We start from the raw sequence: 27,450 nt of genomic DNA, 5'->3' as shown, positions 1-27,450 counted from the left end.
ATTCAAGAATTTAGAAAAGAAGTAAATTGTACAGGAAAAATTGTGTCTGAGCACATCAAAAGCTTTAAAAAAATCGAAGAAATATAACTTTTAAAACAGTTTCAGCAGAGAAAAGGATCATCCAATAAGTTTATCTTTTGGAATCCTTTATTATTACTGAAATTAATGATTAATAAATTACAAAGAGTTTGATTGGACAGATAGGAAGAGATGAAACTAGTGAGAAAGGAAAGTGTCTTAATTTGCATATGTTCATTTTACAATCAAATCTGACCAGGAAATACACATTCATCATATGACTACAACCACACCCTCACCCACTGACCGGACTTGGTGATGGTAGCCGTGTCCTTGCTCACACACGCATCCTCACTCAGGCCACAGAGGTTCTCAGTGAACACACGAAACATGTACTGGTTCCCCATCACCAGGTCAGACACAGTACAGTTAGGGCGGCGGTTGTGCTCATACACCGTGAACCACTCCTGTAACATTACATTATAATAAAACACATTTTAATATGGATTAAGTTCAAGTTCAAAGTGTTTACTGTCATATGCACAGTAAGGACATGTCCTCTTGCACAGTGAAATTCTTAGTTTGCTGTCCACCATGAATGCTAATTACAAATAAATAAATAGGTGAAAGAAGTAATACAAAGGAAAGGCAATATAGTGCAAAATAAAAGCAAAAAAGCAAAAACACCCAGCATAGTACAAAATAAAGGTAAATGTAGTGCAAAATAGGTAGTATAATACAAAAATAAGGCAATGATCCGATGTAGCAGCAGAAGGGCAGTAATGTGTGAATGTGCAAACAATGTAATCAAATGTAAACAGTCAAGGAACAGCAGCAAAAAGGCAGTAATGTGCAAACAAATGTAAACAGTCAAGGACAGTTTACAGGGAGGTAATCCATGGTTATAGACTCCTGTCAGCTGTTCAGGAGTCTGATGGTGGTGGGAAAGAAAGAGTTCTTTAGTCTGACAGTCTTACATTTCAGACTTCTGTACCTCCGGCCTGAGGGTAGAAGTGTGAACAGTCCATGCTGGGGGTGGGCGGGGTCCTTGAGGATGGAGGCAGCTCTACTGTGGACTCTGCGGTGGTAGATGCTCTGCAGAGAGGGCAGTGGAGTTTTGGTGATCCTCTCAGCAGTCTTCACCACCCTCTGCAGGCGTTTGCGGTCCATAGCTGCAGTGCTGCTACAGTTCCACACAGTGATGCAGTTGGTCAGGATGCTCTCAATCACACAGCTGTAGAAGTTGCTGAGGATCTTGGGTGACAGACCAAACTTCCTCAGCCTTCTCAGAAAGTACAGTCGCTGTTGAGCCTTCCTAACCAGCTGTGTGGTGTTAAGTATCCATGTGCGGTCCTCACTGATGTGAACACCCAGGTATTTGAAGCTGCTCACCCTCTCCACCTCAAGCTCTCAGATGAACAGTGGCCGATGAGGTCTCCTCTCCTTCCTCATATCCACTATCATCTCCTTCGTCTTGTCCATGTTGAGGGCGAGGTTGTTGTCCTCACACCATGGCATCAGACTGGCCACCTCCTTCCTGTAGGCCATTTTGTCTCTGCCAGTGATGCGTCCTATCACTGCGGTGTCATCCACGAACTTCAAGATGATGTTGTCCTTGTGGGAGGCGACACAGTCGTGAGTGAACAGGGTGTAGAGGATGGGGCTGAGGATACATCCTTGTGGGGTGCCAATGTTTGTGATGATGCTAGATGAAGTCCGATGGATGGATGGATGGATGGATGGATGGAAGGAAGGTAGGTAGGTAGGTAGGTATGCCCGAATATCTATCTGCTGCAAGTTCTGAAATTGCTTTAATGCTTAAAAACTATCTACTAAAGACAACCAAACATGGAAAGGATGATCGGTCTAACACCTCCCCCACACACACACATATTCTTTTAACTGGTTCTCCAACTTGATAACCACCTAATGGTGCATTTCCATTTGTACTTGGAAAATGGAACTGGAATTTCAACTGGAACTCCCCATGAAATTGGATTTCCAACTCAAAAAGTCAGAGGACTCTCACAAACCCCAACCTCAAAATTCAAGATGGCTGCTCCATGCATCAACAGTAATGAAAGCTGTAAATAAAAGCTGTTTATTCATACTTCTGTCTTATCTGTGTCTCATTAAATCAACTGTGCACATAGTACTGTCCAACTTCTCTCCGTGGGCATGTTGCTACACTGCTGTATGCATAAAATCCACATAATGCCTTGTTTTCATCTGGTATTGCTAACAATGTTTGCTACTAGAACTGGTATTGCTAATTGCTGATATTGGTTTTCTGCCTTCTTGTCCTGGAACATGGTCAACTCAGGTGTGACTTCTGATGTAAATTTAATTTAACTGATTTGTCATATACTTCACAACAGGGAAAGAATACAGGGCAAAGCCCCAATTAATTTTCAATCTTTTTTTTTTATAACAATGGATGCCCTTCCTGACTCCCTTTTGGGGCTTGGGACCAACATTAAGTATACAGTGGCTTGTGCTGGGTATTTATTTTTTTTTACCTAATCTGCATGTCTTTAAACTGTGGGGAAAACCAGAGCAAACTAGACACAGAAAATATGCAAACTCCACACAGAAAGGCCCCCGGGTTTGAACCCAAAACTTTCTTCCTGTGAGGCAATGGTGCTAACCACAACACCACATTGCCACCCTAATGAAATGCAGCATAAGATCTGGAGAACCTTTCCTTTCTCCAAGCTCAGTTACTTGTTCCAGACTTTCAGTCCAGTGAGGTTATTTGTTGAGGTAAGCAGCTAAAATGAAAAAGTATCTTTGTCTTCACTGTAGTCAGATGCCCCTTTTCCACCAAAGCAGTTCCAGGGCTGGTTCGGGGCCAGTGCTTAGTTGGGAACCGGGTTTTCTGTTTCCACTGACAAAGAACTGGCTCTGGGGCCAGAAAAACCAGTTCCAGGCTAGCACCAACTCTCTGCTGGGCCAAAGGAAAGAACCGCTTATGTCAGCGGGGGGGCGGAGTTGTTAAGACCAACAACAATAACAAGACCGCGGAAGATCGCCATTTTTAAGCGACAAGAAGCAGCAGCTGTACAAATGCGAAGTCATCCATTATTATTATTATTATTGTTGTTGTTGTTGCTGCTGCTGCTGCTTCTTCCGTGTTGTTTTTGCTTTGCTATTCGCACCAAGGTTTAAGCAAACATAGCAACATAACTGACGTATACAACGACGTAATGACGTATACAGCGACGTAATGACGTGGCACCGCGAGCTATGGAAAAGCAAATTGGTTCTCAGCTGGCTCGCAAGTAGAACGAGTTGTGAACCAGCACCAGCACTGGCCCCGAACCGGCCCTGGAACTGATTTGGTGGAAAAGGGGTAAGAGTGAATACCGTACTTCCAGCCTGGTGCTTAAATGATGTTCACTATTTCAGTGTAGATTAACCTTGGAGCCACAGGGCTTCACAGAACATTTAACCCAGAAATTAAAGATCTCCTTCAGGGAAGTATAGAAGTGTCTCCAACAAACTATGCACAAAACCTTGACATAATGAGTCCTAATACCTTGTCACCGGGAATAACAGCCGTATGTCTTTGCTTAGCCTTGCATAATCCAACTTATTATTCCATAATATAAAGGAAAATTGGCTTGGTGTTCACTTCATCTGATAAGAACTTCTCTGCCATGGTCTCCATGTGAAATTAATAAAGAGTTCAAGTTTCCACCTGAATATCAAGACATTACTGAAATGTTCAGGAACAGTGTCACCCCTGCACAGTAAAACATCCACCTTTAACCACTAATCCTCCAGCAAACTGACAATAACTCACAATAAATATCATAAATGTCACATGCTATTGTACGTCTCTCAAAACTAATGATGGAACATTCCACAATTGTACAGGATGCATAGCTATGAACTCTGTTACTGTAAAAAAAATGCAATATATAATTTTTACTACATATTGTATTAGATAAAGTAAAAGAATCCAATTGATTTACCAAACTCGATCCTGACAGTTCCTGGAATCATGTCTGCATTTAATTTGTGACTAAAACATTGATCACTATCTCAGGCCACTATGAAAGTTAAGTGATGTTAAATGGTCTTTTCAGGGTCCCATTGATATGACATGCTTTTTTCAGCAATGTACTAAAAAGGTTTGATGAAATTCTAATTTAGCTCATCTCTTCATAATAACCTACTTCTTATGTAATGCCAATTGATCTTCATTTCCATATAAGCTAATTCGATAGAAAACATAAATAGATACGTAGCCTCAAGACTTCCTTCCTGGATAGCTGATAGACTGGAATTGAGAAGAACAATATGCACTCAGGTCTCCATCAATGAACAGTTAATTTCAGTTTGATACCAGAAGAAGAAACCTTTATTTGTCACATGCACACTTCAAGCACAGTGAAATTCATCCTCTGCATTTAACCCATCTGAAGCAGTGAACACACGCACACACTCAGAGCAGTGGGCAGCTACACTACAGCGCCCGGGGAGCAGTCAGGGGTTCGGTCCCTTGCTCAAGGGCACTTCAGCCCAAGGCCGCCCTACATTAATCTAACTGCATGTCTTTGGACTGTGGGGGAAACCGGAGCACCCGGAGGAAACCCACACAGACACAAGGAGAACATGCAAACTCCACACAGAAAGGCCCTCACCGGCTGCTGGGTTCGAACCCGGAACCTTCTTGCTGTGAGGCGACCATGCTAAACACTACACCACCGTGCCAACCAAAGACAAAGTTAAAACTCTGTTGATGCTCATACTCAAGTTCCTTTCAACAAATGTAGCACAGGACAGGATGGTAAAGCGTTTCCTATTTTATAATGTTCCTGTTCCTTCTCCCAACCCTTAAAAGATGTTTATGGACTGAATTATCCAAGTGATGAAGTGTTTCAGGTGTTATTTTGTCCTGTTCTTCTGTAAACAGGTCTTAAGGTGTGTAACAGTACGGGGTCGTCACTGTCATATTTTTTATTTCTAAATTCTCCACACATTCTCTACTGGGAACAGAGGGGACATGCCTTCTTTTTCCACAGCCACGCCTTTGTAATGTGAACAGAATGTGGTTTTGCATTGTCTTGTTGAAATCTCCCTGGAAAAGATGTCGTCTTGAAGGCAGCAGATGTTGCTCCAAAATCTCAGTGTACTTTTCTGCATTAATGCTCAATCACAGAAATGTAGGTTACCTTTGCCAAGGGCACTGACCCAACGCCATACCATGACACACCCTGGCTTTTGGACTTGTTCCTGCTAACAGTCTGGATGGTCCTTTTCCTCTTCAGAGCACACAGCGTCCATTTCTTCCAAAAAAGACCTGGAATGCTGATTCGTCTGACCACAATACACATTCCCACTGTGTGATGGTCCATCCCAGACGCCTCTGAGCCCAGAGAAGTCGACAGCACTTCTGGGCACGGTTAACATAAGGCTTCCTTTTTACACAGTAAAGTTTTAACTGGTGTTTGTGGATGTAACTCCGTATTGTAGCTTGATAAAGGTTTGCCAAAGTAATCCCGAGCCAATGTGGTTCTATCAGCTGTAGATGAATAATAGTTCTTGATGCCATCTGAGGGATCGGAGATCATGGGGGTTCAGATTAGGCTTGAGCCCTTTACACTTCGAAATTCCTCCAGATTCCTTGAATGTTTTAATTATATTATGCACCGTAGAGGGTGAAATATCCAAATCCCTTCCTATCTTTCTTTGAAGAACATTGTTTTTAAACATTTCAATAATTTTCTTATGCATTTGTTGATAAACTGGAGCTCCTCGGCCGATCTTTACTCCTCAAAGACTCGGCTTTTCCTGGATACTGATTTTGTACCAAATCATGATTATAGTCACTTGTTGACATTGTCTGTTTCACATCATTATTCCCCCTAAATTGCCCCACCCCAACTTTTTTTTAGGAATGTCTTGCAGGACTGAAATGCAGGAATGGATGGATATTAACAAATGAAATGAAGTTCACCAATAAAACATGAACTATCTTGGGTTCATTCTGTCTGCAATGAAATACAAGTCAAAGTACATTTACAAATGACTGCTTTCTGTTTTATTGCATTTTTCTTCTCCTTTCCCAATGTTTTCTGCTTTGGCATTATATAAATAGTCACACAATCTGTGTCAATTTAAATTTTATTTCCTGATTTCTGTAAATCTGCTTTGTGACAATGTCCATTGTTAAGAGCGCTATATAAATAAAATTGAATTGAATTGGATGATTCTTTACCTTGGTTTTCATATCAGCTTTCTGGATGGTGTACCCAGTGATCTCACAGTTCCCATCATCTTTAGGTGGCTTCCACTCCAATGCTGCATTAAAACCCCAAACATCTGTCACTTTTACAGCGACTGGTGGCCCTGGCTTATCTGTAAAGAATCAACATTATTTCTTGTTAATAACACTTCATAAAAATTAATGTTTACTATATAATGATAATCTTTAACACAGTGAGGGGAAATAAGTATTTGGTCACATGTTTTTGTTATGCATGTTATATATTTTGTTATACATTATGTAATACTATGTTATTACACAGTAACTCTGGATGGCCTTTCTGTTTCTTCACGTGCAGCAGTAAAAGACCTCGGAGTGATTATTGACCCCAGTCTTTCATTCAAAACTCACATTGATAACATCACCCGGATAGCTTTCTTTCATCTCAGAAATATTGCTAAGATAAGAAATTTAATGTCACAACACGATGCAGAAAAACTAGTTCATGCTTTTGTTACCTCCAGGTTGGATTATTGTAATGCCTTACTGTCTGGATGTTCCAATAAGTGCATAAACAAGATCCAGTAAAAGTGCAGCAAAATGCAGCAGTAAGAGTCCTGACTAGAACTAGAAAATATGACCACATCACCCCTGTCTTATCCACACTGCATTGGCTCCCAATCAAATTTCGTATTGTTTATAAAATACTACTATTGACTTTCAAAGCACTGAATGATCTCACACCACAGTACCTGAGTGAACTTCTGGTCATTTATGACCTACCATGCCTACTTAGATCAAAAGGTGCAGGCCATTTGTTGGTAACCCCAACCTTCTGGCTCTTCTGTTTAGTTATGTTGTCATAGTTAGTCTTGCTGGAGTCCCTGTTTGAACTCAGTGCACAATGTATGCTGTTCTTACTCATTAGGTGACATTGGGCATGCCTAACAACCTGTGTTTTCTCTCCCCTCTCTCTGTCTCTCTCTGTTGAGTTACATGTCAATCCTAAGACACCAGTGGTGCTGACCTCTCCTGCTCCTCAGACCTGCCTGATCCATCCTGATGCCCTACTTCTGGCTGGAGTCTCATCACATTGCTCCTGTGGAGGACGGCCCCATATGGACAGTCTAAAGACACACTTAGAAGATGCTCTGGACACTTACAGTTTTGCTCTGATGGTTTAGGACTACACTGTAAAACCCGATAAGGTCACTGAGCTCAAAAATTTTATTGAAACCGATTATGTAAAAATTTTTGAGGTAAGTAACTTAAATTTAAGGTAAGATTTCTTAAAAATTACAATTAAGTGTAACTATAGTGTAATTTTTAAGAAATCTTACCTTAAAAAATTGAAGTTACTTACCTCAAAAATTTTAACGTAATCTGTTTCAATAAAATTTTTGAGCTCAGTGACCTTATCGGGTTTTACAGTGTACAATCTCCACGATAACTTTAGGATTGCAGTTGTCATGAATGGTTTTACGCTCAAGTCTCCATCAATGAACAGTTTATAAATTCAACAAAACAGACTTCATGCTAAAATAATAATGAATTTCCTGATTACACAGTTGTACTTTGTGACTCTATAGAACACAGTTATAGAAGTGAGTTATTTATAATCATGCTATCTGTTATCACCCAGATGGGGATGGGTTCCCTTTTGAGTCTAGTTCCTCTCAAGGTTTCTTCCTCATGGAGTCTCAGGGAGATTTGTCTTGCCACCATTGCCTCAGGCTTGCTTATTCTCATCTCATCTCATCTCATTATCTCTAGCCGCTTTATCCTGTTCTACAGGGTCGCAGGTGAGCTTGATCCTATGCCAGCTGACTACGGGCGAAAGGCGGGGTACACCCTGGACAAGTCGCCAGGTCATCACAGGGCTGACACATAGACACAGACAACCATTCACACTCACATTCACACCTACGCTCAATTTAGAGTCACCAGTTAACCTAACCTGCATGTCTTTGGACTGTGGGGGAAACCGGAGCACCCAGAGGAAACCCACGCAGACACGGGGAGAACATGCAAACTCCACACAGAAAGGCCCTCGCCGGCCACAGGGCTCGAACCCGGACCTTCTTGCTGTGAGGCGACAGCGCTAACCACTACACCACCATGCCACCCGGCTTGCTTATTAGGGATCAAATTAGTTCATATGTTTAATATAACATGTTGTAATTTTATATTAACATATATTGTTTTTGTTGTTTCTGTTAAGATGCTTTGTGTCATTGTCCATTGTTAAAAGTGATATATAAATAAAACTGAATTTAACTGAATTGAGTAACAAACTACAGAACCACAACAAATACCTTAATCATCTCTGTCTATACAGTTAGTAATGAAATTACAACCGCTCATCCCCAGACAGGTAGACCACAAAGGATTTCACAACATGCTCTCAGACTAATGATAAGAAAGGTAAGAACCAAGCCAGAAGTCACATGAAAAGAGTTGCAGGATGACCTGAAAGCAGCAGGAACAACAGTTAGAGAACAATAAGCAATGCACTACATCTCAGTTATCTCTGTTCCTCCACCTCATGCAAAAAAATAGGACAAAGATGTGTGTCAAAAATCATGTAGACATCTTAAACACTGTGCTACCACTCTCCCTGACATATAACATAAACAATATGTATATGCATTGGAAATATATTAAATAACAAAAAATAAACATATTCAAATACAACCCCGATTCCAAAAAAGTTGGGACAAAGTACAAATTGTAAATAAAAATGGAATGCAATAATTTACAACTCTCAAAAATTGATATTGTATTCACAATAGAACATAGACAACATATCAAATGTCGAAAGTGAGACATTTTGAAATTTCATGCCAAATATTGGCTCATTTAAAATTTCATGACAGCAACACATCTCAAAAAAGTTGGGACAGGGGCAATAAGAGGCTGGAAAAGTTAAAGGTACAAAAAAGGAACAGCTGGAGGACCAAATTGCAACTCATTAGGTCAATTGGCAATAGGTCATGACTGGGTATAAAAAGAGCATCTTGGAGTGACAGTGGCTCTCAGAAGTAAACATGGGAAGAGGATCACCAATCCCCCTAATTCTGCGCCGACAAATAGTGGAGCAATATCAGAAAGGAGTTCGACAGTGTAAAATTGCAAAGAGTTTGAACATATCATCATCTACAGTGCATAATATCATCAAAAGATTCAGAGAATCTGGAAGAATCTCTGTGCGTAAGGGTCAAGGCCGGAAAACCATACTGGGTGCCCGTGATCTTCAGGCCCTTAGATGGCACTGCATCACATACAGGCATGCTTCTGTATTGGAAATCACAAAATGGGCTCAGGAATATTTCCAGAGAACATTATCTGTGAACACAATTCACCGTGCCATCTGCCGTTGCCAGCTAAAACTCTATAGTTCAAAGAAGAAGCCGTATCTAAACATGGTCCAGAAGCGCAGACGTCTTCTCTGGGCCAAGGCTCATTTAAAATGGCCTGTGGCAAAGTGGAAAACTGTTCTGTGGTCAGACGAATCAAAATTTGAAGTTCTTTATGGAAATCAGGGACACCGTGTCATTCGGACTAAAGAGGAGAAGGACAACCCAAGTTGTTATCAGCGCTCAGTTCAGAAGCCTGCATCTCTGATGATATGGGGTTGCATTAGTGCGTGTTGCATGGGCAGCTTACACATCTGGAAAGACACCATCAATGCTGAAAGGTATATCCAGGTTCTAGAGCAACATATGCTCCCATCCAGACGACGTCTCTTTCAGGGAAGACCTTGCATTTTCCAACATGACAATGCCAAACCAAATACTGCATCAATTACGGCATCATGGCTGCATAGAAGAAGGGTCCAGGTACTGAACTGGCCAGCCTGCAGTCCAGATCTTTCACCCATGGAAAACATTTGGCGCATCATAAAACGGAAGATACGACAAAAAAGACCTAAGACAGTTGAGCAACTAGAATCCTACATTAGACAAGAATGGGTTAACATTCCTATCCCTAAACTTGAGCAACTTGTCTCCTCAGTCCCCAGACGTTTACAGACTGTTGTAAAGAGAAAAGGGGATGTCTCACAGTGGGAAACATGGCCTTGTCCCAACCTTTTTGAGATGTGTTGTTGTCATGAAATTTAAAATCACCTAATTTTTATCTTTAAATGATACATTTTCTCAGTTTAAACATTTGATATGTCATCTATGTTCTATTCTGAATAAAATATGGAATTTTGAAACTTCCACATCATTGCATTCCATTTTTATTTACAATTTGTACTTTGTCCCAACTTTTTTGGAATCGGGGTTGTACTTTTCCCCCTCACTGTATGTAACAAGTGGATTTAAAAATATGATTGTCTTTTGTAGATCAATTTATTTTAATTTTTTTACTTACCCACAACACGGATATCAATGGTGGCGCTGTCTTCCATGCTCTCAATTTGCAGGACTAGTGTATATTTTCCAGAATGTTCTCTCTCTGCTGTACGGATAAACAATACCGAGTCAACATTTGAGTTTCTGATTCCCACTTTCTTAGGATCAACTGGTTCTCCATCCTTCAACCACTGAGCCACAGGGCGAGGTTTACCCTAAGCACGCGCACACACACACACACACACACGCACACACACACACACACACACAAAAAAAAAAAGAGTCAGGGAAAGTTTTTTCTAAGCAAACTTAAATTGTCCAACGTTGACCAATATTGTTCTTGATGTTTCTAATTTAGTTACACAAGAAAAATGCCAGATTAAGCTGTGTGTGCAATGCACACTTCAACCATCACTGAGTGAGGCATGTTCATATGATGTCATTTCTAAGGAGATTGCTTTCATTATAATTTCGCACAATCCACAAATCATGAAATATTCAATCGTGTGAGAACCCCTACCAACAGCTGAGTGCCGAAAAACAGACATTCAGAAATGTTGGACTAAGATCTTGGAATGTGCCTGAAATGGGATGATGCAAATCCCACAACCACAACAACCAGAATAACTAGCAACCAGTCAAAAACAATGTGAACAGCAAAACTCAATCACACCTGGAAGGGAATGAGCAGGTTGATGGTTTCTCCCACTTTCTTGATGTATTTAGTTCTCAGATAGCGAGGAAGACGGATTTTAGGATGCTCTGAGAGAAAGGAAATGAAAGAATGAAAGTGTCAGAGAATCCCTGCCCATTTTCCATTTATTCATTATGCCAGGTAGGAAAACATTACAGGTAGGATAACAATCCCACTAATATGACAGTTTGCACTACATACTGTGGCAGACAACATTAAATGACACATATATAACAGTTGAATGAATTCAGATTTCCTAATCATAATATTTTTTTCATAAGATGTACCCATGATCTCCCTGACTGTGACAGGCTGGGCAAGGACAGCAGGAGGGCTTCGACCTGCAATATTCACTGCTACAACACGGAAATTCATCTTCTCTCCTGTTGGCAAATTCTTCACCACATAGTTCTGACGTTCCACCAGCTCAGTGTTTGCCACCTGCCACGTCGTATCTGACAAGCAAACAGTAAAAAGTACACATGCATGAAGGAACCGTGGAATGGAGGAATAACCAATCCATTACCAGAGATTATCCAGCCAATCAAAATTAATCCTGATCCTGTCTGAACATTTGATGAAGATCCAGTTCCTGACCTTGTCTCTAGTTCTAGTACAGATCTTGCCTCTGATTCTCAGTCAACTTATGATGACCCTCCAGCTCATGAACCTTATTTGGATGCAGTTGTAAATTCTCATTTGGTTCTTGATTTATCCTTTGAACCTGCTCTAATTCCTGCTCTGATCTGGCCCCATATCCCATTATTCGGTCCTTGCACTTGGGACATCCCTTGAAATTGAAATGGATCCATTTTTGTAGGTCCAGCTCCTTATTCTGTTCTCATCTCTGTCACTGACCTGACTCCTGTAGTCCCTATCTGACCCACATTTCTTTAACCTGGCAGCACCACCTGGTGATCTGAAGGATGTAGTTTCAAGGACAGTGCCATGTTTTCTGGGTCCTTCTGTGATTTGACCCTCTGGTGCCCATGCAGTAGTGCAGATTTGCACATACTGTGAGCTGGGCTATAAATTCTCCTTACCTCCCTCTTTGCAGTACTCAATGACATATCCGTCCAAACCGCCAGCACCAATTTTTTCTGGAGCCAGCCACTTCAGAGAGCAGGTTGTGTCAGTCACATCTTCAACTATTAACTTTGTGGGCTCACTAGTGGGGGCTAAGAAAGAGAGAGAAATGTAGATCACAAGCGCACCAGCCAATCACATACTGTCACTGAGAGACTGTAACACACACTCACTGTTGTGTGTTCTTACCAATCGGCATGAAAGGTTTGGAGTTGAGACTTGGTGCTGAGACTCCAATGCCATTAACGGCATAAACTCTCATCTCATACAGAATTCCCTCAATCATTCTCTTTGCTTCATACTTTGTACCCTCAAACACATCAAAGTTCAGCTTTGTCCATCGAGATGATCCTTTCTTCTTCCTCTCCATGAGGTAACCTGCAGAAAAACAGACATTTCTACTGAGCACCCAAAACCCATCTTCTGTTTGTCCCTCTGAGGAAAACACTTAACATTTCTGTGAGGACTCATTTCAGGAAACATTTAAAGTAGAAAGCTTTTGAAAGCTGGAGTCATCAATCAACCCAAAGAACACACATGAAACCCATAGCATGGACACTTGAGTTAAAGAAACACCACTGTACTGGAGATGGCATGGTGATATATAAACAGAACGAAAACTGTTGAAGGGATCCTGATAACTCATATCCTGCTGTATTTTACAAATAGTCATTTATAACATTACCCAGGCTTGCAGTACTCAAGTCTGACTCATGCCCTAATTTTAAGGACTCATGACTTGACTTGGACTTGAGCACTGATGACTCGGACTTGGACTCAGACTCGTACATTAACTGCATTCGGACTTGTAACTTGGAGACAAGGACTTGGATTTTTTTCATTATTTTTTGCAATATGCCATAATAATTTGGTATAAGGTATTTATATCTATATTAATTTTGTACTAATTTCATGCAAGAGTGTCACACCTGTACACCTTGGTGCGTGCATCAAACAGACTCTTGGGCATGCTCCAGACAGCACTTGCACTAAGTGGACTCTCTCATGCGCTGTAAACAGTTTCATATATAGGCAGCAACAGCCACTGTCAAATGGTGCAGTTGGCGTCTTGTTCTTGGACTTGACTTGGACTTGACTCGGCTCAATGGTGGACTCGACTTGGACTCAGCTCAAAATTTTCTTTAATGACTTGGACTTGACTTGGACTTGAATACTGGGGCCTCGAGACTGGACTTGGACTTGAGGTTTAGTGACTCAACTACAACACTGACATTGCCATTAGCTAAGCTAAGCTTTGGTCAGAGAGTGGAAGTGCATGAAAGCCAATACACAAGTGTACATCAGCACCCATTGTAGTAAATGAATAACAGACATTTAAAAAGTGTTACATCCCAAATAAAAGGTTTTACCCTTTAGCGGTGCTCCTCCGTCAAATTTGGGCGGCTCCCAGATTATAGAAGCGCAGTCCTCTCCTACCGCGGTACACTTTACATGTTCAGGAGGATCAGGCACATCTACACACACACACTATGGGTTATAAAGGCTTAACTATGTGAAGTTTGTTTCACACACACAGATCATAAAGATTTACAGCTGTATTTTTTTTGTCTTTTATTCCTCACCCACTATCTTGACGAATAAATTAGCTTTATCCTGTCCTGCTGGATTGGTCACAGTGATTTTATAGTTTCCTTCATCATCCCGTTCCGCCCCCTCAATGACAAAGGAGCTCAGGCCGGTCCTGCTCTCCACTCTGACACGCCCTTCTGTTGCTGACAGTTCCTGTAAAGGGGGAGGAGCCTTGAAAGCTAAAGTACAGATTGACCAGGACAGAAGGGAGTTTCTGACGGGATAATGATGTGTCTTAAATCTGTTTCAAATCTGTTTCAGATCTGTCTTAAATCAGTCACAATCAGTATTAAATCTGACTCAGACTTATCTGAAATCTATCACAGATATGTCTCAGCCTATCTGAGATCAATTATAAATCTGTCATTTCAGTCATTTTTTTATTTACTATGTTTTTTATTTACTATGGTTTCTTCCTCATGTTGTCTGAGGGAGTTTTCCCTTGCCACTGTCACCACAGGCTTGCTCATTGGGGATAGATTAGGGGTAAAATTTTCTCATGTTTAAAGTCTTTAAATTTATGTAAAGCTGCTTTGCGACAATGTATATTATTAAAAGCGCTATACAAATAAACTTGACTTTTATTCTTCCATAAAAGCACACTGATTTTTACACTGTCTGATTCTGTCTCTCTTGAACATCACTAATGTGTGTATCGCACATGTGTCAAACACACACAGACACACTATTTTAAAAAAAAAAACCTTTTTTAACTGTTGCTTTGCTCAAACTAAGGCCCTGTCCACACGGCAACGGATTCAGGTGAATCCGATACAATTGTTTATCGTTTCGGCCTGGCGTCCACACGGCACCGGCGTTTTGGGTGCCCCAAAACACAATCTTTTGAGAACGGGTTCCAGAGTGGAAAGATCTGGCAACGTTGCCATTGCGAAGTCGTCTGGATGAGTAGAACGGATTTGTTTACGATGACGTCACAACCACATGACTGTGAGTGCTTCACGCCGGGTAGAAGTGTAACGAACTTGATGCGAGTTGTCAACAAATCCTATAACTTGGTTCATGAAACGCACTTACAAAATATTTTCACTGTGAATATTTATTGTGTAATGGTGCAAAGTGAGAGAGAGAGAGAGAGAGAGAGAGAGAGAGAGAGAGAATAGCCCTTAGGGCAGAGTCAATCCCGCCAGCAAAAATAGGGAAAAAAAGGAGCGATCTCACCTCTTCAGATGTTGGTTTAAGTCCTACAATACATTCCTCAAAAAGGGCGTAGAAGAGCAAATTAATCCATCAACGTGTAGCATTCAATTTATTCCGGACCATTAAAGACGCCGCCTTCCGCGTAGAATCATACGTCATCCTCGCCGCCATATTGGATGGGTCAAAGCGGAGAATAAAGATGCCTCATTCATGTGCTGCGTTTAATTGTACCAACAGGTTTGCCGTCCAAACGAGATCACATGGGATTACCTTTCACAGGTGAGACTGGAAAAATACTTTTCATTGTATTTGGTCATTATAATGTAATTTTACGAACAGATTTTTCTGACTTTGTGGCTAATATGAAGTCTCACGCATAATAGTTTATGTGCATGCATCCTTACTTCTTCTATTCTTCTGGTGTCTCCGAAGGGACCGTCTTACAGCACCCCTAGAGGTATGGCATGTGTATTGCATCGTTTTCAGCAAGCGTTACGTTGCCATATGGACCTGATATTTTACTGATCGTTGCCCATTTGGACGCGATATATTTTTAAATAACATCTCGTTGCCGTTGTCGTGTGGATGTAGCCTAACTCAAGCTCAACATTTGCATCACAATGTTTAGTTGTATCAGTGAGAACTGCCCTGAAGACGGAGGGATGAGCTTGTATGGGGAGAAGGAGGCGGGGCACCCCGTTGGGTTGGGATGAAAACATCCAGAATTCGAGTGTTAAAGATTTAAGACAGATTTAATATATATATATGTGTGTGTGTGTGTGTGTGTGTGTGTGTGTGTGTGTGTGTGTGTGTGTGTGTGTACATTATCCCCCTTCTTCCAGCACACAGTAGGGGCGGGCTCTCCCGTGATCTCCACATCAAGGCGGAGTTTGTTGCCAGCGACAACAATGATTGTATTCTGAGACACCACATTGCCTGACACATCGAGATGGATCTTAGGAGGATCTGATCGAGATACAGAAAGGAGAGAGGATAGAGAAAGACAGAATCGAGAAAGACAGGACAGACAGGAAAAAGAGTGACAGACACAGAGACAAATGAGATTAATGAAAGATGGTTTACAGGGCTGATGATGGACAGATTAATGAAGTGTGACACTGACTGATTGAATGATTGATAGAGCAACTGATTGTTTCATGGAATTATTGATTTGTTGAGTGATTAATTGATTGGTGGATTAATTAACTAATCAATTAAGCGATTGTTAGGCACAGAGATTGAGTGCCTGATTGGTCGAGTGTTTCATAGTTTGAGTGATTAATTAATTTGGTTGATTAATCAACTGATTGCTTGATTGATTGATTGATTGATTGATTGATTGATTGATTGATTGCTCACCTTGCCTTGGCACATAGTCAATCTTGATCTCTGAGAATAAAAAAGAGGCAAGAAATACGAGTAGACAAATAGATTATTTACTTTTAAAAACACTTTTTTAATTATGGAAAATAAATCAAATTCAGAGAGGCTAAAAATAAATATTTATAAATATCTGTGCTTAGAGATACAGGTTTGTCTGCTACGTATAAAACTTTACATTCTTATATACCTAATTATTTGAAAAGGCTATTGAATAATTAATGGATAATTAATGGCAAATTAATGAAGAGTAAAATCTCACCCAGGAAGTTGAGTTTGGCAGAGATGCACAGAGCGTATCCATCAGGAATAAACGTATAATCACCAGCATCACTTGGCTTCACGTCATCTATTGTCAACCGATGGATCCTACACGCATGCGCACACACACACACACACACACACACACACACACACACACACACACACACGAGAGAGAGAGAGAGAGAGAGAGAGAGAGAGAGAGAGAGCAGTTCACTGTGTTATTAGTACACTGGAAAACATTTTGCTTTGATATATCTGAGTGAAAATATCTGGGTGGAATTTTGTTGAATATTCCTCATATTAAGATTACAACCAAAGACCAAAGCAAAATTTTCAACCTATTTGTATTTACTTTTTCTCAGTGTCATATTTGAAATAGTTTAGTTTTATTGGAAGATATTTTTGTTTGTATGGAGCATTTATCTGTAGAACAAAAGAAGATATCAGGATTGATTTTTTTGTTTTTTTTAAGATATGAGGTTGACAGATAATATTAGATATAATATATGTCTGTATCTGTCATAATTAATCATTTTATCCCACAGTGCTATAGAATTCTGGACTGTGATTGGTCAGAAGGTGCTGGTTAATTTTCAGGAACAGCAGCTCTAACAGTAGTGCAGCTGGAATACGTTATCATTTCCATAGTAACAGCTCATTCACAGGGACTCGAATGGCAAACACTCCACATAATAAACAGATTTAACAACGTTCTCAGGGATATGGTGAAGTTTTCTGTTTGGAGGGAATGAGTCTCCAGTGTCAGTGCTGTGTAACACTCAGAGCTAAAGCTGAAACCACGGTTCAAAACTGTAATCAATGGCAAACTGCTGTGCTGTAAGAGGAACAAAACATGTTGGAGGGGCTTTGTTGTTGCTGTTGTTGTTTGTGTGTGAAGAAGAAGACCTTTATTATTATCCCACAGTGGGGAAATTTCCTGTTTGCAGCAGCACAGTGGATAGCAGCAGAACAGGACATATCAAGCCACACAAGTAAAAAAAAAAAGTTAAAAAAAAAAATATATATATATATATATATATATACACACACACACACACACACACGCACATACACACAGAGAGTGGTGCTTGAAAGTTTGTGAACCCTTTAGAATTTTCTATATTTCTGCATAAATATGAGCTAAAACATCATCAGATTTTCACACAAGTCCTAAAAGTAGATAAAGAAAACCCAGTTAAACAAATGAGACTTTTTTTCTTCTTCCCCTATAATTGCAAAGCGACCTTGGGTTTTGAGAAAGGCGCTATATAAATTGAAATAATAATAATAATAATAATAATTATTATTATTATTATTATAAAACAAAACAGGATAAGCGCCTACAGATAATGGATGGATGGATGGATGGATGGATGGATGGATGGATGGATGGATGGATACACACACACGTTATAAAAAAAGAGATAAATACTAAATTAGAGGAGTGTGTGTGTGTGTGTGTGTGTGTGTGTGTGTGTGTGTGTGTATGCGCACGCGCGCACTGTACCGGCCGATGTGTGTGATTTTGATGCGGTCACTTGGCAGAACTTCCACTCCGTCTTTAAACCACTTTCCTGTCACTTTCTCATCTGAGACCTCGCACTTAAACATGGCCTGTTCTGCTGATTTCACCGTCAGATCAGCAATACTCTGTAAAATCTCCAACTCCTTCTCTACTCAGAGACAGACAGGAAAGAGGGAGACAGGGACACAGAGAGACAAACAGGGAGACACAGAGACAGATAGGAGAGAGAGAAACAGGAAAGAGAGAGAGCCAGACAGGAAGAGAGCCAGACAGGAGAGAGAGAGAGAGAGAGAGAGACAGAGAGAGACATGGAGACAGAGAGAGACAGACAGGAGAGAGAGAGAGACAGAGAGAGACATGGAGACAGACAGAGACAGACAGGAGACAGAGAGAGACAGAGGGGAGGAGAAGGGAGTGTGGTTATGAGACATACTCAGTTGAATACAGCTGTGCATAAAAATGTACATTTTTTGGGAGAGATAGCTTCAGACAGAGAGACAGGCAGACAAACAGACAGTTAGACAGACAGATATCTACCCTCCACAATGAGCTCTCCTTTAGTGTGGCCCCCGGTGGTGTAAGCATGGTACATTCCCGTATCCTCCAATGCGGCCTCCTGAATTACAAGCCTGTGGCGTGTCCCATCTACCTTAAAGCGATAGTGCAGATTCTTATCATCACGGCTCAACTCCTGCTCCTCATAGCACCTAGACGTGCACACACACACACACACACACACACACACACATATTAACTTCTGCTTTCTGATATTTTCCATCGTTTAAAGCACAATAGAAATAAATTAAATGAACATGTGTATAACAGAGTGTGTGTGTGTGTGTGTTTCCAACCAGATGACTTGTGCTCCTTCATCTGAAACTTCTACCTCGAACTCCACCCTCTCTCCAACCACCACCTGATAGTCGTCCAGCAGCTTTGTGATTGTAATTGGTGGCTCTGAAACACACACACACACACACACACACACACACGAATATGCAAATATTTCACAACCTGTGTCACAAATGCTTTAGACCTTGTGTACACCACCATTCATTGTGCTAACAAGGCTCCACCTCACCTCCACCATGACTGCACATCTCTATTATGTTAATCCCAGTACATAGAACACTTCTGAAACAGGTGGCAACCTGATCTGAGAGAGCCATCTCAGCACTTCACAGACCACTTCACACCCACATGACAGATTTGGAGATCATACCAAAGAGATGATTGTTGACTTCAGGAGGACCTGAGTAGACCACTCACTGCACTGCACTTGCTGCAGATGAACACAACAACCATGGAGAGAGTCAAAAACTCCAAATTTCTTGCTTTACACATGACAGAGGGACTCTCCTGGACTCTGAACACCACCTGCCTAATCAGGAAGACCCAGCAGAGCCTCTACTTACTGCAGAGGTTGAAGAGAGCTTACCTTCTCCTCCCATCCCCACCACCTTCTACAGAGGAAACAAGAGAAAAGATCCTGATCAGCAGTTTCACAGGGTGGTACAGGAACTGCACAAACTCTGACTGCAAGGCCCTACAGTGGATCATGAGAACACCTGAAAAGCTCATTGGGGGTCTCAACCCACCATCATCTCCTTGTACAATAGCCTCTGCATCCACCAAGTCACCAACATTGTGAATAACCCCTCCCATTCCTGTCATGGACTCTTCAACCTCCTGCCATTTGGCAGAACATACAGGAGTATCCTGAAACAGTTTCTTCCCTGAGACAGTCATATTACTCAACCTTCTGCCTCCCAACTAAATACCACTGCATACCTGCACACCTGTCTCTCTGACTTTGTATATGAACAACTAATTCCAAGAGCACACACACACACACACACACACACACACAGAGTACATTACACCATCTCCCACATACCTTTGACATAGATCTCAGTGAAACACTTTTCTTCTCCAATCACACACTCGTAAGCTGCATCATCAGCCAAGCTGCACTTATTTATGGTAAGAGTGCGGACATTCCCATTGGCCTCCATGATGTACCTACAATACAGAGAACCAATAAGTGGTGAGGAACCAATCAGCCAATCAGAACTCTCAGACACAGAAAATAAGCTTGTGTTTGTGTCTCACTTGGCTGAAGGTTTAATCTCCTGGCCATTTCGGAGCCATTTCACCTCAGCGGTGGGATCTGCAACCTCCACACGAAGCACAACCTTCTTCCCCTTCATTACAGAGTACCACTCATCTAAACGCTTCAGAAATGCTACAGAGAGAGAGAGAGAGAGAGAGAGAGAGAGAGAGAGAGAACCCATCTTTTCAGATGAATGATTGTGTAAATGTAAAAGGGAGAAGTTCTGGGAAACATTTCCTTCACTCTACTCAACCCCCAGGAGATATTTGTGTCAGAACTGAAGAAGAGGGTAGAGGAGTGGGTATAGAAGGGGTACATGAGAAGACATCATTATGGGGAGTGATGGGGAATAAAGGAGGAGCTGGCAGTTTGTAGGAAGTTATCATTAACAGAGGTAAAGGTTTAGCTGTGATAGTGGTATGAGCTGTGATGTGGTTTAACTGATCATGGGGAGAATGCTGAGTACTTGGACTGGTCCAAGTGGAATGTGTGTCTAGGTGGAACTGAGGAAGTGGATAGTGAAGATGTAGTAGCACTCAGCAGAGGTGTGAGGAGATTAGGTGATGAACTTCAGAAGTAAATCAATCCAAGCCACATCACCTGTGAAGGATTTTAACATCAGGGTTGTGAGGCGGTGCTTTTGTGCTTGGCGCAGCATTTTGAGCAATGTTGCTCAGTGGTGTTGTGGTGGCTATGGAGGCAGTATGGGACATACCAGCACTCTGTGTGGCGGTGCTTCTATGCTCGCATTGTGGATCCATGGCATGATGTTCTGGGAGATGGTGCCCGGTGGCATCACAGTGGCTGTGCAGGTGGTGTGGGACTTATCTTTGGCCACCTTTTGGTGGGACTGTGGCAGCTACACTATTGGAAAGACATCTTGAACTTCCTTTGGTGGACTTTTATTTTCTTTTCCCCTAATTGTCAAGGGTCCTTGGTATGAGAAAGGTGCTATACAAGTTTAAATTATTATTATTATTATTATTATTATTATTATTATTGAGGATGAAAATTGAGGTTTGATTTGAGCAGTAAGGAATACTGCAGGGGTTCTGGGAGAAGGAAATATGATATGTAGAGACAGGGAAGGCCTTTCCAGGGTTTGAATAAAAAAGGGAGGAGTTAGAATGAAAGGAAAGAGATTAAGATGAACCAAGGGCATTTGGAAAGAACTCCTGATTTTCAGATTAATGGGTGAGGTGTTGGTATTGAAGGGGGTAGAGTTACACTGGTTCTTGAAAGTTTGTGAACCCTTTAGAATTTTCTATATTTCTGCATAAATATGACCTAAAACATCATCAGATTTTCACACACGTACTAAAAGTAGATAAAGAGAACCCAGTTAAACAAAGGAGACAACAATATTATACTTGGTCATTTATTTATTGAGGAAAATGATCCAATATTGCATATCTGTGAGTGGCAAAAGTATGTGAACCTCTAGGATGAGCAGTTAATTTGAAGGTGAAATTAGAATCAGGTGTTTTCAATCAATGGGATGACAATCAGGTGTGAGTGGGCACCCTGTTTTATTTAAAGAACAGGGATCTATCAAAGTCTGATCTTCACAACACATGTTTGTGGAAGTGTATCATGGCACGAACAAAGGAGATTTCTGAGGACCTCAGAAAAAGTGTTGTTGATGCTCATCAGGCTGGAAAAGGTTACAAAACCATCTCTAAAGAGTTTGGACTCCACCAATCCACAGTCAGACAGATTGTGTACAAATGAAGAAAATTCAAGACCATTGTTACCCTCCCCAGGAGTGGTTGACCAACAAAGATCACTCCAAGAGCAAGGTGTGTAATAGTCGGCGAGGTCACAAAGGACCCCAGGGACCAAAGCAACTGAAGGCCTCTCTCACATTGGCTAATGTTAATGTTCATGAGTCCACCATCAGGAGAACACTGAAAAACAATGGTGTGCATGGCAGGGTTGCAAGGAGAAAGCCACTGCTCTCCAAAAAGAACATTGCTTCTTATCTGTAGTTTGCTAAAGATCATGTGGACAAGCCAGAAGGCTATTGGAAAAATGTTTTGTGGACAGATGAGATCAAAATAAACTTTTTGGTTAAAATTAGAAGCATTTTATGTTTGGAGAAAGGAAAACACTGCATTCCAGCATAAGAACCTTATCCCATCTGTGAAACATGGTGGTGGTAGTATCATGGTTTGGGCCTGTTTTGCTGCATCTGGGCCAGGACGGCTTGCCATCATTGATGGAAGAATGAATTCTGAATTATACCAGCAAATTCTAAAGGAAAATGTCAGGACATCTGTCCATGAACTGAATCTCAAGAGAAGGTGGGTCATGCAGCAAGACAATGACCCTAAGCACACAAGTCATTCTATCAAAGAATGGTTAAAGAAGAATAAAGTTAATGTTCTGGAATGGCCAAGCCAAAGTCCTGACCTTAATCCAATGGAAATGTTGTGGAAGGACCTGAAGCGAGCAGTTCATGTGAGGAAACCCACCAACATCCCAGAGTTGAAGTTGTTCTGTATGGAGGAACGGGCTAAAATTCTTCCAAGCCGGTGTGCAGGACTGATCAACAGTTACCGGAAATGTTTAGTTGCAGTTATTGCTGCACAAGGGGGTCACACCAGATACTGAAAGCAAAGGTTCACATACTTTTGCCACTCACAGATATGTAATATTGGATCATTTTCCTCAATAAATAAATGACCAAATATCATATTTTTGTCTCATTTGTTTAACTGGGTTCTCTTTATCTACTTTTAGGACTTGCGTGAAAATCTGATGATGTTTTTGGTCATACTTATGCAGAAATATAGAAAATTCTAAAGGGTTCACAAACTTTCAAGCACTACTGTACAATAAATAGGGCAGGGAATGTGATGAGAATTATTGAAATTAAAAGGGATTAGAGAGATTGCAATTGTTGAGGGGATTTCAGAACATGTTTGAAGAGGCTCTGGGAATGAAGTCAAAGGGAGTTTTGGAACATGGTTTAGGGGGTTTTAGGAATCTGGTTGAGGGGAATTTAGGAACATGCTTGATAGGGTTTTGAGAACAGGATTAGGATAAATCCTGGGCAAGCTTGCTGGCATTGCTGGGAAGATTTTCAGATACTGGTGGGGAAAATGTTTCTGGATAGACCCTGCAGGAGTGAGGTACAGTGCAGAATATGTGTAGCATTGGCATGGGAGGTGGTGCTGAGCATTGATGTCAGTTCAGAATATATCTCTATCTCATGACCCATCCCCGATAGCAGAGGGTCGTTGAAACGACGTAGAGTTTTGGTCAGAATGGTCGGTTTCCGTCGTACGTCAGAAAATCAACGTTGAAACGGCGCCGTGAAACGTCGATTTCTCCGCCGTCTGAGAGGGTCGATTTATCACCGTTGAATCAACGTGGGTAAAGGTTGATCTGTCGACCGTCAGAGAAGGTTGAATATACGACGTTGAACCATCGTCACTTTTGCCGGCCAGTTTTCAACATTGGTAGGATCTGGCCCGTAGCCAGGGGGGATCGGAGGGTTCGTTCGATCCCCCCCCCCCCGCGACACCGCGCCCCGGACACACACGCCTCAAGATTACTCAAGATTTATTCATTTGTTCATGTCCGATGAATATACATTGATTCACATTTAAATTTACAATATCAAATCCAGACTAATCAAAAAAGAAAAGTAGACTAAGTGAGGATGAGTTAGAAAAACGGGTTCATTTCTCCTATGTTTATGTTTACACGTTTTGTTCAGACTGCTTTACACCCCAATCCAGTGGGTGGCGGTAATGCCCCCATTAGACCCCTTTCACTGACGTCACCCGAAACCGGAAGTAAACAAACCCTGCGCCACATTGGAAGACCAACAAACTCGTGATTCGGGGGAAATAAAGGCAGCGCGCGGTATGTGAACCCACGAGGCACTTGGTTCATCAAAAACCTACAATGGTAAACTTTTGTGCTGTGTTAGGGTTCTAACAAAGCTGATGGGAAAGGTGAAAAGAAGTCTTTCTACAGAATACCAGCTGTGATTGAGACACAAGGGGAGCAAACCAAGGAGCTTTCTGCCGGGAGACAGAGAGAGGATTTAGCTGCTTTATGCAGAGCGGATCTGAATACTTCAAGTCTATTTTGTTACTGGTAAGTCACTAGGCTAGAGTGTTGTAGAACATTTTTTTAAATGTTTACTGAATAAAAACATCCTTAATTTTATCAAATATTCTCTACTCTATATTTCATTTCTTTCTTTTGTTTTAATTTTCCTCCCTCCATCCCTCTTTGGATTTTAAATATAGTTTTTCCCCATGTCCAAATAATGAGGTAGGGTGGCATTTAGAAACCCATAGCCTACTGCTGACTTTCTTTATCAATGCTGCATCAAATTAATTTTGGTTATGTTTTTCTGTTTCCATGTACAGGTCTGCGCCGCAGGAGGAATAGGCCACAATTATAAATAAATCATAAAATGTTTCTAAGAACTTGTTCAAGTGTGTTCTGTTCCTTATAAATGTTAAAAGTTATGCCTCATTAGATAGCTTGACAAACATTAGGAGAGGTGCATTGTTGCATGCATTTTTATATCCTGTTGTACATTAAACAGGACGTAGATATAAATTAAGTTTCACTTTCATGGTTGAAGTCTGCATGTGTGTGTTCATCCTAGGCAAGAGCCCCGATGCTTTATTGTTAGCTAGTTTAATTTAGCCTGTTTTGCTTAATTTGTAGCCTTCCTGTTGTACATAAAACAGGAAGTAAAGTTGGATGAATCATCGCCGAAAATTCAACTATAAATTCAATTATAAATCAACCGAAATCCGTAGTTGAATAAAGGGTGAAAGGGGGTCTATTCTCTGTCGACCACCAGCCACTTTTCAACGTCGTTTCAATGGAAACTCGTATGAGCAAAGCGGTGTTGAATCAACGTCGGTGATCGACGGTGATTCGACGGCGTATAGGTCGAAGAACATGCCGATGATTCCACGTCGAATCAACGACCCTCTGCTATCTGGGATGGTTGGCAGGACATTGTGTTCACTGTGTTGTACACAGGTGGTGTTCAGTATGGCATGAATGTCAGCTGGTGAATCTGCATGCCACCCCAAAAATTACTATTTGTACCCCTTTCCATTAATAGAGATACCTTTTAAAGGAATTGATATAGACATTGCTTTGTGCTAGTTGTATGTATTATGCAATACAATATAAAAATTCACAACATCTCAGAACACAGTGTTGCAGAGATGCTCTTCATCATTATCTCCTGGGTCAAGATCCTGACTAACCAAGGCAGTACTTTCATATCATGCACTCTTCATGAACTGTTCAAATTATTGGGGGTTAAATTGATTGTCACCAGTGTTTACAAAACAGTACAGATGGACTATTTGAAAGGTTTAATCAAACCCTAAACAATATGATTTGTAAGTTCATTCCCAATTCATTCACCCCTGTTATTTACAGTATGACATGTCCTCCAAGCCTCCATGGAGTTTGCTCCATTCAAATGACTGTATGGGCTCACACCCCACAGTGTCTTCAGTGTCACTGGGGAAACTTTTGAGCAGGGACCTACCACCAACAAAACACAAGTCAGTATGTTCTGGACTTGAGAGTAAAACTCTACACCTTGGGTTACCTAACACAGGAGAATTTGTGACAGGCCCAAGAATGACAGTCCTGACTGTATTACAGGGGAACTTGGCTATGAGAATTTGTACCAGGAGATAAGGTACTCCTATTACTACCCACATCAAGCTCCAAATTACTCACAAAGTGTCAAGGGCCTTTTGAGGTTACATGGAAAGTCAGAGGAGTCGACTGTGATGTCAAACGAAGGGATAGAGATGAGATACTTCAAGCATATTACCTCAATCTCCTGATATCATGGAGAGAGGTGGCTGTGCTTCTGGCAATGTGGTACCAAAGAGGAAGGGGCTGGAACTTGCCCAATTCACTTGGTCCCCTGTGGAGATGACCACTCACCATCCCAAGGAGCACAGGTTTTCAGGTTTCAAATTCCCAACATTTTTTTGTCACCACCACCCACTTGCTTAAAGAGCACTACATTGAATCTTCTCTAGGTCTGGTTGTACACAGGTGCCCCTACCACTTAATTGAGCACAAAAAAGTGGTTTGGGAGGAACACAAGGATATGCTTAACATGAAAGTAATGAAGAAGCTCCACAGTGATTTGAACAGCCCATGGTCTTGTTGCCCAAGGCCAACAGAGGGGTCTGTTTTAGCAAGGACTTTAGAAAATAATTGGGGTAGCCATAGTCTAAAGGTTAGAGAAGCAACATTGGACCCAAAGGGTCACTGGTTTGATTCCCTGGACTGGCAGGAAAAATGTGGGGGGAATGAATGAACAGCATTTTCCCCTCCCTCTGTATCCATGGCTGAAGTGCCCTTGAGTAAGTCACCTAACCTCCAACTGCTCTTCGGGCACTGTAGCATAGCAGCCCACTGCTCTGGGTATGTGTGTGCACTCATTGCTCACTTGTGTGTACATGCATGTGTTCACTGCTTCAGATGGGTAAAATGCAGAGGATGAATTTCACTGTGCACTAGTGTACTTGCGACAAATAAAGGCTTCAAAATTTGATGAATGCCCAATGCCGCACATTTATGAAGTGCTCGATTGGTTAGGCATGGTTACCAGGTTTCAACCTTGGGTAGACTTAATTGATTAGGCATGCTCCCTGGATCAGGGATACTGGATGGATACATATACTACAAAGAATAAAATAGGGCAACAGATTCCAGATACTAATAGTGCCTTAGTTGGGCAGTGATGATTCTCACCTGTATATTATTGCTGCTAATCTATTATGTGTGTTTTGTACTTTCAGTGACACTATGAGTGTGAGAGAAATGGAGCTGTACTTGCAGTCACTTCAAACTCGAACTTAAAGATAGTAAGAGTTTAGTTTATGTTTGGTGTAATTTATGTAAACTGAAAAGCATTCACAGGAGAAAGAAAGAAAAGAAAAAGAAAGTAAACAAGAAGCTCCATTACACGTTGCCCATCAAGCCCATTGAGTGCTTAAGTCCCCCATGATTGAAGGGGTTTTGGGAACAGGG

The 27,450-nt window shown here is 41.3% G+C and overlaps 1 protein-coding gene across 2 annotated transcripts in view; it reads right to left on the bottom strand.

Annotated features, from left to right (window-relative positions):
- Positions 1-27,450, bottom strand: part of mybpc2b (myosin binding protein Cb) — a 78,248-nt gene that overhangs the window by 2,672 nt on the left and 48,126 nt on the right. For both annotated transcript variants that reach the window (XM_060922790.1, XM_060922791.1), the window contains 17 exons: positions 20,400-20,532; positions 20,185-20,309; positions 19,139-19,244; positions 18,825-18,994; positions 18,270-18,435; positions 16,761-16,867; positions 16,478-16,507; positions 15,942-16,084; positions 13,954-14,113; positions 13,741-13,845; positions 12,560-12,748; positions 12,328-12,462; positions 11,572-11,739; positions 11,264-11,352; positions 10,610-10,805; positions 6,245-6,384; positions 326-485 (listed from right to left, as the gene is read on the bottom strand). In XM_060922790.1, the coding sequence (XP_060778773.1) occupies positions 326-485; positions 6,245-6,384; positions 10,610-10,805; positions 11,264-11,352; positions 11,572-11,739; positions 12,328-12,462; positions 12,560-12,748; positions 13,741-13,845; positions 13,954-14,113; positions 15,942-16,084; positions 16,478-16,507; positions 16,761-16,867; positions 18,270-18,435; positions 18,825-18,994; positions 19,139-19,244; positions 20,185-20,309; positions 20,400-20,532 (2,322 nt within the window). The remainder of the gene's footprint in view (positions 1-325; positions 486-6,244; positions 6,385-10,609; positions 10,806-11,263; positions 11,353-11,571; positions 11,740-12,327; positions 12,463-12,559; positions 12,749-13,740; positions 13,846-13,953; positions 14,114-15,941; positions 16,085-16,477; positions 16,508-16,760; positions 16,868-18,269; positions 18,436-18,824; positions 18,995-19,138; positions 19,245-20,184; positions 20,310-20,399; positions 20,533-27,450) is intronic.

This window comes from Neoarius graeffei, chromosome 5, assembly GCF_027579695.1.
Source record: "Neoarius graeffei isolate fNeoGra1 chromosome 5, fNeoGra1.pri, whole genome shotgun sequence".
Lineage (NCBI taxonomy): Eukaryota > Metazoa > Chordata > Actinopteri > Siluriformes > Ariidae > Neoarius > Neoarius graeffei.
This window is presented reverse-complemented; position numbering and strand designations above follow the sequence as displayed.